At 41.9% G+C, this 12,146-nt stretch overlaps 1 protein-coding gene across 1 annotated transcript in view; it reads right to left on the reverse strand.

The window, feature by feature from the left end:
* LOC110172058 (golgin subfamily B member 1-like) overlaps positions 1 to 12,146 on the reverse strand; it is an 82,553-nt gene that overhangs the window by 9,294 nt on the left and 61,113 nt on the right. Inside the window, exons 23-24 of the mRNA XM_055154877.1 lie at positions 2,968 to 3,038; positions 1,212 to 1,251 (exon numbers count right to left, since the gene is read on the reverse strand). Of these exons, the coding sequence (XP_055010852.1) occupies positions 1,212 to 1,251; positions 2,968 to 3,038 (111 nt within the window). The remainder of the gene's footprint in view (positions 1 to 1,211; positions 1,252 to 2,967; positions 3,039 to 12,146) is intronic.

Here is a 12,146-nt window from a genome sequence, read left to right on the forward strand (position 1 = left end):
CTCAATCTCCTCCTTAAAACAAGTCAGTTGTTCATGTTGTGGCTCCGGTACGAGAGGAACTTTAAAATCTCCAGGTGCTCGATGCTGCGTCCATGTTTGGACAACTTGTGTAAACACAGAGACGCTCGCTGCGGTTGACGTCGTCGTGTCTCCAGTGTCACATGTGGGACACTTTTGGACCGTTTAATGTTCACACTGGAGTCACATACAAGTCACATTTAACTGCAGGGTTTAACGCTCAATTCAGATTTTTTTGTGAAATCTGATGTTTTTTCGAGGTCGTTCACATTTCCAGTTAAATGTGACTTGTATGTGACTCCAGTTTGAACATTAAACGTGGTGAGTGGAGATGTGCTTCACTTCAGTCACATGGATCATGAACAGTTTTCTCTACTTCAGTGCAGAATAGTGACGTTTGTGTCTTGTTGATGACGTGTAGGTGGATGAACCGTTCACACTGAAGTCACATGTTAAAGATCAGATATGGATCAGTTTCAGGAGCACAGATCCAAGTGTCCTGGGTCATGTTTGAAAAAATCTGATCTGTGTGGTTCAGACATTAAAAGATCAGATACAGGAACATGGGGCCAAAAAATTGGACTTGGGTCACTTCAGGTGCAGACTGAACGCAGCCTTAGTCTATGTGCTCTTATACTTGTTCTGATACTAGAGGTGTAACGATATCCAGGTCTCACGATATTTTCACGATATACATCTCACGATACGGTATTTATTGCGATATTTTGTGGAGGCAAAAACAAAACTGTTAATATTCTTTTTCCTCTTAAAATGCCTCGACGAGACTTAATCCAAAGAACTAAGAGTTAAAAGTGTTAGAACTGTTATTTCTTCTCGTCGTCTGCACTGAAATGGAGCAAAGGATCATGGTCTATGTAGTTCCTCAGTTTTTTGTTTTTTTTTTAGCTGTCGCTGCACCAAAACTTTTCATTTAAACAAAGAGACTTGTGATTCGATGTATTGTGACGGTCCACGACTTTTGACGATATCACAATATTTCGGTTATTGATACATCCCTGTCTGATACAGCTCCAGATCATTCTAAAGACTTTCAGGAAAGTTTTTTTTTTTTTTTTTTTTTAGTATCGATACCTGTGAAAAACGAGGGTCCAGCATGGCATTAGCACATGATTTCCAATATTTCTGACAACCCGAGTATGAAATAGGACAAAAGTTCAGAATGATGAACTTACTGTCGTTGGTGGAGGCGTGTCTGGTTTTCGTGGCTCGGACCTACAAGAAAACAAAAAAAAAACATGGTTGGATGAGCGGTTGATCAGGGAAGGTTCACCTCTGCTCCTCTTCTGTTCCCAGTCTAGAAACTCTCACTGAAGACCAGTTGAAAAATTTGGAAGAATTCACATTTTGCAGTGTTGGATCTGAAGAAGGTTCTAAGTCGTGCTTCGAAATGCAAAAAGAAGAAATGGGAGTGAGACAAGAAACAAATTTGAGGAAACAATTTATTGCAAACAAACGTTAAACTGAAATAGGATGTTCATGAGCTGACCAAAAGTTTAAGACCACATCTCAAAAAAAAACCAAACAAACCCTACAATAGAAATAAAAAGGACTCTGTAATAAGTAGCTGCTCCATTCTTGTTAATCACTTTAAAAATTGGTTTGGCCGTTCCTGATGCGAGTGTTTCCGTGTTGATCCAGGTGGTGACGTTGGCTCCACTGGAACTGGTGTCCATTTTTGTAAACTTCCCATGTCATCCAACCCCAAATGTTCTCAGTTGGATTTAGATGAGGGGAACATGCAGGAGGTTCAAAAGACTGATGTTATTTCTCGGGCAGAAGTCCTTTGTCAGGCGCTTTGTGACCTGCAGCGTCGTCCTCACCACACAGACGATGGTCTTCAGTCATGAGGGACGTCCCCTGAAACATCTCCACATCTCCAGCTGCAGTTTGACGTCTCTGCACGACCTGAAGGAAAAAGCCTCCAGATCATGACGGCGCCCCTTCCACTGAGCCGTGTAGAAACATCTCAGGTGGATCTCCTTGTCATATAAGTCACGCTGGAAGCCATCAGGACCATCGAGGTTAAAAGTTTTTTTCATCAGAGAATAAAAGTTTCTTCCACCTTTCAGTGTCCCATGTTTGGTCTCGTGCAAACTCCAAATGGGAAATTTTGTGCCGTTGAAGGAGACGAGGTTTTTGAAGACGTTTTTTATTCTTCTTCTCTGAAAGTTGCCGTCTGATGGTTATGGGACTGCAGGTGACACCAGTGACGAGTGTAATTTGGGCCGAGGATCGTCCCGTGTCTGGACGGACGGTCAACTGGATCCTCCGGCTCTGGGCTGGTGACATTTTTTTGGGTCTATCACTTGATTTTTTTCCCATAACCCTCAGGATCTTTTAAGAAGTTTAAAAAGGCCGATGCAGCTCAACAATCCGACTTGTGTTCAAACAGAAAAAGCTTTTTTGCCTTTCCCATCAGGAGGTCGTGACAGTTGGAGACCTGACAGAAAATCACGCTTTTTTGTGAAGATTTGGGAAACTTTTGATCAGCTGATGAACAGTTTCTGTTTCGGTTTAATGTTTGTTTACGATAAATTGTTTACTCAGATTGTTTCTTGTCTCACTCCCATTTCTTCTCTTTGTATTTTGAAGCACAACTTAGAACCTTCTTCAGATCCAACAGAGCAAAATGTGAATTCTTGTCATTTTTCAGATGGTCTTCAGATGGTTCTTCCAAACGCTTCTAATGTCAAGGCTGTGTTCTGTTAAACCACCACAAGGGGGCAGCGCTCACAGTCAGTCTAAGAACAGACAGAACCACACAGAGACAGAACCACACAGAGAACAGATAGAACCACACAGAGACAGAACCACACAGAGAACAGATAGAACCACACAGAGGACAGATAGAACCAAACCAGATTAAAAAAATCCAGTACCGAGACTTTAAACCGTACATGTTCTCCGCAGTGAGAATTACACATTTACCTCAAAGGAGTCATTTCTTCTCGAGAGATGTGAACTCCTGTCTCTGGGTCGTTTATTTTGCGTCTTGCCTCCTAAAAAAAACAAAAAAACATTTAAAACACAAATTATAAAAACATGAAGTTCATTTCAAATAATAAAAACACTGATGTCAACCTGCAGCTTCCCATGCTTTGGCGACTGACACTTAAAGCTCCTGAGTCACTCTAAACCGACCTCTGTGAGCTTCAAGTCGTGTTCTAATGTCGTTCCCTCGTCAAAAACAAACCTGGACTTGTGTTTTGTTTCATTTACATTTGATTGACTTGTCTGATTGATTTAGGTTTGACTGACTCTTTATTAATAGTAATTTGTGTGTCGTTCGTTCAAAATTCAGATTTCAAAATAAAAGCAAAAATAAGAAAACGAAAAAATATATATTTTCCTCATTATTTGTCTCCAAAACCAAAATGAAAAAAACGGATAATGGACTGAACCAGGTCTAAACCAGGACTGAACCAGGACTAAACCAGGACTAAACCAAGACTGAACCAGGACTGAACCAGCACTGAACCAGGACTAAACCAGGTCTAAACCAGGACTAAACCAGGACTGAATCAGGACTGAACCAGGACTGAGTGTCAGGATGAGCCCGGAGGTGCGTCCGGATAGACTGTCGGGAGATCAGGACCGGAACCGGGACTGAGACTGGGACCAGGTTTAGTTCTGGTTGAGTCCATTATCTGTTTTTTTACATTTTTCATTTAAACACAAAACTGAAAACTGAAAAAACGAATCATTATCTGTTTTTACATTTTGTTTTTTGGAGACAAATAATGAATAATTTTGGTTTTACAGGAGAACATTCCAGCTGATTCCCGAAATGTTTGAAAAATAGTAAAGTGCTGCTACTCCGACAATGGAAAAAAAAAAAAGTGGGAAGCTTGAAAAATAATGTTTATGCTGCTGCTCCGACAATTAAACGTCAGTGTGTAAAGAGCGACATGTCGGAAAAACAACGTGAAACCAAATGAATGATTCCAGTGAAGGTGTGTGGAGTTTAAAAACACAGTGGAGCACTTCCTGTATGTAGAAGAACTCGTGCTAAATGTGCAGGTTTGTGCGTCAAACGTGTGAATGACACAAAACACAACTCCGGGTTTGTGACGATGAAACAACATCAGAACAGATCAGAGCTTTAAGATTTACACCATGACAAAAAATGGAAAAAAAAACAAAACAAAAACAAAAAAATGCAAAAATAAATGTAATGAACCATGCCACCGAAAACATCCAGAGAAATGCAAAAAAACATGAGCAGAATCTAATCTGAGGAGCCAAAGCAAAAACCCAAAACGAGCCAAACCAAGATGAGCCAAACCAAGATGAGCCAAACCAAGATGAGCCAAACCAAGATGACCGTGCACCAGCGCAAACAGCCTGGCCAACCGCGAAAACAAACAACTCTGCAATTTATATACACAAATTAAATTATTTTGATTCCGATAATTCTAAACATGAATTATTTTGGGTTGTAACAATATCGTAAAATCACAATATTAAAGATCATATTTAAGCGATTACCCGATTGGGGCTAAAATACATCGTTTTGTTGCTGTGGTGGGAAGCAAAGGGAACTACGTCGACCATGATCCTTTGCTCTGTTTGTTCAGTGTTAGCCTCGATGAGCTTCATTTGACTGGAGCACTTGTGTGTACAGTCTGTGGAGCTGTGTTAAAATGCCGTTAGTCACTGGGATTATTATTTATTATTATTACCTACATTTTTTTTAAACTCTATGGAGGTTTGGTTGAGGATTTAGCTGGATTCATAAGTCGGTTTCACTTGGTGTAAACCGTGTGGCCTCGCAGCGTTAGGATTCGTTCGCTCGACAGTAGGCGGGGACATTTTTTATATTTAACCAATCGCTGCAGTTTGGTCGTGACGTCTGTAATGCTCCGGAACACTCAGCGGTGTCCGAGTGATTTCCGGCACAACAGCAAACAAAGCAGAGAGTGGGACAACGGATGGAAATTAGCCTTAGGCTACAATCCGGTGTGTTTACATTCATGTTGTCATGTTTGTTCATTAACATGCTCTGGCCCATTCAAATAAATAAATAAATAAATAAAGTGAAAATCCTCGGGGGAATCATTGCCAACACAGAATGTCTGTCTTCGTCGACATCCGTCTTGACGCTTTGTTTACTGTTGTGCTGAAACACAAAAGGGACACAGACAGACGCAACGACCACGACGTCATGGCCTCACAGCTGATTGGTCGGTGTGTGGTCGACAACTTCCGGGGTTTTTGCGAACTGTCTAGACCAGGGGTGTCAAACATACGGTCCGGGGGCCAGATCCAGCCCTCCAACAATTTTCTACTAAAATATTTTAATTCTATTTTCTATTAAAATGGTGTTAATTTTCTGTGGTGTTTATCACAGCAGCGTCTCCAGCGTCTCTGTACGTGGCCCCTCCCACCAGAGCAGCACAAATGAAGACTTGTCTCTTTCCAAACGCTCTTAAAGGACGATCGTTTTGACTGTTGACCGTGACACCCTCATCAGAAAAATGTCCAACATGAGAAAAGTGGAGCCGAGTGCAGGATTTTACAACAAAAATGGACTTATTCCTGTTTACAGACAAGTTCATGTTCAAACTTTGTGTTGAAATTGTATTTTTCTTAAAGTTTCAGGTTGTTCATAATATTATAATATTTTGTAAAAGAAAGAGTTCATCAATTAAAAAAGATTTCTGTAATAGATTTGTGTTTCTCTGCACAAATATTTGAACTTATTGTTATTTTTGGGGTTTATATGACTTGAGTTCTGATCCGGCCCCTTTAGGATCAAAGTCGGTTGGACACGACGCCCGGAACAAAATGAGTTTGACTCTCTTGATCTAGTGTTTTCTGATTCCTGATCAAGTCGCTGGAGAGAAATGAAATTGAGTGGAGGCACTAGGGGGCGCCGGCCTGACGAGGAAACCAGAGCACCGACAGGAAACACCTTCGTCACGTTGGCCCCCATCAAATGTAAACACAAAAACTATGTCAGTCGTTTGTGCTGCAAACAGTTTCATTTGTGCTGCTTTAGTTTTTAAGATATTAACAATTCTTTTATAGGTGAAATTAGGGTCAGCAGCTCCCGGAAGCTTCATAACGAAATAAAACAACACAAAATGGAGTCAGTCATTTGTGTTTCGTTTGTGCTGCAAAAAGTTTTGTTTTGTGTGATTCTGGTTATGAAAATACGAACAGTTTTATTTTGGACCGATGACGTCGTTCAGCCCCTCAAAAAGTGAAACAGCCTCAGCCTGGTTTGTGCTGTTTTGAGCTGTGATGATTTTCATTTGTGCGATTTAATTTCTAAAATTATTATTATTCTGCGTCATTTCCGCTGCGCTGACGGCAAAACTCCACAAAACTAGTGAAGAGAGACGATCTGAGGCTGTTGACAGGTCTGTATTTTTATATAAAATTTGAATCAAAAGCAAATTACTACAGACTGATACAGACCACAGCCTCAGATCGTTTCTCTTCAGTTTGCTGCAGTTTTCTAGTTTTGTTGCTGCGGAAATGACGTCATATAATTTCCGCAAAAATAATAATAATTTTAGAAATAAACTCGCACAAGTGAAAAGTGCCACAGCACAAACAAAATACAAACGTTTCGTTTAATTTTCTCCTGTTTTGAGGCTGTTTCACATTTTGAGGGGCTGGACGACGTCATCTATGGAAGATATTTTGTTTCATCAGATTTTGAATTTTAAACGCTGTTGAATTTCTCACTTTGAAATTTTTTCCTCTGAAAAAACATGTTTGAATTATTTTTATTATGAATTTTTGTTTGCTGAATTTTAAGTGCACATTTTCAGTGTATAAAATTCAATACAAAAAAAATAAATAAATCACCTTTTAAATATTCAGCACAAATACTTTCAAGCCTTCAAATTCAACAGTCAAAATTCAGAGTGTAAAATTCGCTGTGAAGAAAATTCACAGTAAAGATCTGAGATGCCGAGGCAGAAGCGATCGATCCAAAAGGATCCGATCGAACTTAGTAAGAAACAGGAAATGTTGCAGTGACGCGATCTGATTGGTCAAAATTAACCTCATTAAAACCTCATCTCTTTGATTTCTTAAGTGTAAACCCCGCCCACAGATGAGAACAGCCAATAGGAAACAGCCTCTGTCCTCCTCGCTCACATGATCGATTGCTTCTGCCTCGGCGTCTTGGGCCTTTGCTGCGAAATTTTTCACTGCGAATTTTAAGTTCTGAATTTCGACTGGCGAATTTGAGGGCTAGAAAATATTGTTCATTTTGAATTGAAAGTAAACTTCAAATTTCAGCCACTAAAATTCGTAATAAAAATATTTCAAACATCTTTTTTCAGAGTTAAAAAAATTCAAAGTGAGAAATTCAGTCATATTTAAAATTCAAAATGTGATGGAACAAATTACCTTCCATAGTCATCGGCCCAAAATAAAACCGTTCATATTTTAAGAACCAGAACTGCACAAAAACAAAACAAAACTTTACAGCACAAGCAAAGCGCGAACGGTTGACTCTATTTTGTGTCGTTTTAGAGCATTTTGAAGTTTACTGGGGGCTGCGGTGAACTCGATTTTGACCTGTAAAATAATCGTTAATTTTTCAAAAACTAAAGCAGCACAAAGGACTGACATAGTTTTCTTTGTCTCGGTTTGCGTTTGACGGGGGCGACTTCACGCAGGAAAAAGGAAACCCACCCAGACACAGGGAGAACATGCAAACTCCACACAAAGAAAAAATACTGTTCTAACAAAAAGCATCTTCCTGTGAGATTAATATTGCAAGATTTCGATATTGTTACTTCCCCGTTTATTACCGTTTGAAAACATAATCATAATAATGCTGTAATGAAAGTCTAAACCCACTCTGAACTGTGCGGTTGACCAGGCTACAAGCAAAGCTCAACAAACTCACATTTTTTTCCTCCAAATCCGAGGACTTACCAGCCCCTTGTTTTCGAGCTGTAAGGCACTGCTTTTGTCGACGGGGGGGGCCGCCGCAGCGTCCCTTTTGGCCCCGGCGAGCTCCTCCTCCAGCCGGTCCCTGTCGTTCTGGAGACTGGCCATGGACTTGGAAAAAGCGGACAACTGGCGATTACAGGATTCGTTCTCCATTTTGAACCGCGTCACCTCTCCCTCTTTTTCGGACAGCGCCTTGCCGAGCTCGTCCACTAGTCGGTTGATCTCGTTCTGGACGTCTTTGCTTTCCAACGCCTTGAGTTTGTGCACGAGGACGTCGCGCTGTTTCGCGAGAGCGGCCAGCTCCGAGGTCGCGTCTGTAAATTTGTTTTCCATCTTCTTCAGACTCGCTTGGGTCTCCCTCAGCTCGTCGTCGTATCGGATTCTCAGGGTCTTGAAATCTTCGATGAGCTGGTGGCGGTCGTTCTGCAGAGCGGCCATGGCTTTACACAAGGATTCGTTTTGCGTTTTGAAATCGCCGTTTTGCGTTTTGGCGTCGGAAAGCTGTTGTTCCAGTTCGAGTAAATCCTTGGCGAGTTCGGCTACTCTCTGGTCGGCCGTTTCTTTTTCGTTTCGCATCAAATTCACCTCGCGTTCAAAATTATCCAGTTCACCGTTGTACTTATCCTCGGCTTCGGCTAGCTTTTTGTCAGTCTCATTTTCAATTTTTTGCAGTTTTGTTCTCAATTCCTCTTTCAGGTTTTTCTCAGTTGTAAGTTTTTGTTGGAGATCGTTGCATTCCGCCGATTTCGCCACGACCGCGTTCTGCAAATCCACGATCACTTTCCCTTCGTTGGACGTTGTCATCTCTTTACGGTCGTGCTCCAGTTTCGAAATTTGGCTTTTTAGTTTGGAAATTTCTGTCTTTAAAGTCTCGTTCAGCTCTTCTCTTTTTTCCGAGTCCAATCTGGCTTCTCGGATTTGCTTTTCAGATGCCATCTTGTCATTTTCGAGTTGTTTGATTGTATCTTGCTGTTTTTTGAGCAAAATTTTCAGCTGGTTGTCTTTCAAGGAGAGGACTTGGTTCAGGTCTTCTCTGTAGCGAACCAGCTGCGCTCTCAGCATCGCGTTTTCGGAGTTTAAGTCGTCCATTTGGTGCAGAAGCTTCCGAATTTCGTGTTTCAAACCTTTGGTCGCTCCTCCTTCTCCTCCCGTTTTAGTCGATAAGCTCACCTTACTTTTCGCTTCCAGAAGTTTATATTCCGACATCAGCTTCTCCCTTTCGTTTTGCAAAGAGACCAGCGAGTTTTTGAACGACTCCATCTTCACCGCCATGGAGTTCTTCTCCTGAACCGCTTTTCCGACTTGAATCTGCAGACTTTTGACTTTTGCCTCGAGAGTTCGTATTTCTTTGGTGTTTTTTTCCTTCTGGTAGCGCGCTGAGGTCAGTCTGTCTTCATACACGGACATTTGCGATTGGTAGTTCGCTTGGAGTTGTTCCAGGTACCCGGACATCTGCCCCTCTTTGCACGACAGTAAAGACGAGATTTCAGAGTTTTTGCTTTGGAGAATAACCTTCAGCTGTTGAGTTATACCTTCTTGCTTGTCAAACTCCACTTGAAGTTTATCATTTTGCGCTTGTAACGAACTCAACTGTGCTTCGGCTTCGCTGTACAGCTTTTCCACCTGCTCCAACTTGAGCTGTGTTTGAGAAACCGCATCTTCCTTATCGACGACCTGTTTGGTCAAGGCGTTTCTATCCCGCTCCATCCTTTCAACTTGCGCGGTCAGCTCGTTCACCTGCACCGTCAGCGTTTCCAGCGTTTCGGTCAGCTCGGCGTTGCTGGCGCTCATCACAAACAGCTGTCGTTGGTGCGCAGCGGCCGCCACTGAGTATTCGTTTATCGCCCGCTCCAGTTTCGACTTCGCCACCCGTAACTCGTTCACTTCTTTGTCCTTCAATCGCGTCTCTTCCAGGAATCGCTTTATGACGAATCCCTGTTCGAGGAGTTGGTTGTCCTTTTCGCTCAGTGCTTTTTGGTACAAATCGTTCCACGTTTTAGCAGCATCGCCTCCGCTTCCCGCCGACTCCAGCGCGCTCAGTTTCGCCTCCTTCGTCTCCGCGTCTCGTTTTAAAACGCTCATCTGCAGTTCTTGCGAGTCAATTTTACGCTGTAACTCCATCACCTTTTGGCTCTCGCTGCTGCTTAACGTTTTGAGATCTGAAATTTGCTGCTGTAACACGTTCTTCTCGACGAACAAATCAACTTCTTCGATATTTTTCGACAGCTTCTCCTGCTCCCTCCTTTTGCTTTGCTCCAGCTGAATTCTTAGCTGCTCGCGCTCAGCCTCAAATCTCGATATCTTCTCTTTTGCGTCGTTTAAAAGACTTTTGCAGGTCGTCAGATCATTTTCAAGCTGCTTTTTTCTCTCTTCTAAGTTGGATATCCTTTCAACATGTTGTTTAAGGTCTTTGCTCGATTGCTCAAACTTTAATTGGGACGCTTTGAGTTCACTTTCCAGGTTTAGTATGACCTCTTGAGACTTGATACAGTTCTGCTGCAACAGATTTATCTCTTGGTGCTTTTCTTTCAGTAATTCCTGCAGCTCCTTTTTGACATTTTTGGATCCTTCGTTTCCTCTTTGCATCGTTTTAAGTTTCTCCTCAAATTCTTTCACCAGTTTGATCTGCTCCTGCTCTTTCTCCTGCCTGATTTTGTCGCTCATTTCCTTTATTGACGTGAGCTGCGAGGACAACTGCGCGCTCTGGCTCTGCATCGTACTTATAGACTCCGTCAGCTCGTCGATTTTTTCAGAATTTTTCAGAATAACCGTTTCCAAATATTCATTTTCGTTCTTGACTTTGTCTGATGTTTCTTGCGCATTCTCCAGCTCCTCCTGCAGAAGGGATTTGTCGTCTTCAAGGATACGAACTTTTTCATTCAAACTAATCTTCTCTTTTGTGTGTTCGGCGATCAGCTCGTTCAACTCTCTTATGGCCTCCTCTTTGTTTGCCAATTCCGCTTCGTGGTCGTTCTGTATTCTATCAATTCGTTCCATCAAGTTTTGTTTTTCGTTTTGCAGAATTTGGTTGATTTCAATCTGAGCGCCCAGTTCTGTTTTTTGAGTTTCGATTCGCACGGTGAGAGAATTGTTCAAATCTAAAGCTTCGTCCAGTTTGTTTTGCATCTTTTCCGCGTACAGTTTCGCCTCTTGCCGCTGGTTTTCCAAAGTAGAATTCACTTCGCTTAGATTTTCAACCAACTTCTGTTTTTCCTTCTCCAACGTGTCGACTTTTTTCTTAAAATCTTCAATCGTCTCCAAAAATCTTGTGTTTTCGCTTTCTAATCGTCCAATTCTTTTACTGTCTTCTTCCAGTTCTGTAATTCTTCTGATTTTATCCTGAGAAATCCCTTGCATCCCATCTCTCAGCTTCTCATTCTCCTCTTCCATATTTCTAATCTGTTTTTCCAAGTTTTCCAAATCCATTTCCAGTTTATGTTTTTTGCGAAGCGCTTCTTGCCGTTCGCGCTTCGCTCCTTCCAAAACTTGTCTCATTTTGTCCATTTCGCTGCTCACGTTTTCGTACGCCTGCAGCAGCGACTCGTATTCCTGCTTTAATTCCGCATGTTTCGTTTTCCATTTCGTCAGCTCCTCCGTTTCCGAATCCTTAAGCGATTCCAGCTGGCACGAAAACGCTCGCTTTTGCTGCGTAATATTTTCGATTGTTTGCTTGAGACTTTCGCAAGCGGCGGACAAGCTGCGATTATCAGCAAGAATCGCTTCCAACTCCACCTTAGAATCGTTGTTCTCCTTGCTGAGGATCTCCAGAGAATTTTTCAAGTCGGAATTCTGTTGTTTTAGATTCGAATTTGACGATTCTACGGCTTGAAAATCCACCTCTTTCGCATCATATTTTGAAGACAGCGATTCCATGTCTTCTTTGAGTTTTGCATTGTCCTTCATGAGTTCTTTCCGTGACAACAAAGCCGCTTGCAGTTTTTTTGTCAGCTGACTCATTTTGTTTTCCATCTCCTTCATTTTAGCGGAGTCTTCGGTAGATTTCTGCACTTCGGTCGTCTCAATTTTCAGTTTCTCAACTGCAACCTCACGTACTCTAACTTGTTCCTCCAGCTGTTTTTCAAGCGCCGCTATGAGCTCCTTCTTCTCAGACAGTTCCGAGACAACCGCTTCTTTGTTCTTGCTCGTTTCTTGAAGTTCCGCGTTCTGCTTTTGGGACTCGTTCAGTC

Source organism: Boleophthalmus pectinirostris, unplaced genomic scaffold (genome assembly GCF_026225935.1).
Source record: "Boleophthalmus pectinirostris isolate CB_2022bp ecotype Guang Dong unplaced genomic scaffold, ASM2622593v1 HiC_scaffold_19, whole genome shotgun sequence".
NCBI lineage: Eukaryota > Metazoa > Chordata > Actinopteri > Gobiiformes > Gobiidae > Boleophthalmus > Boleophthalmus pectinirostris.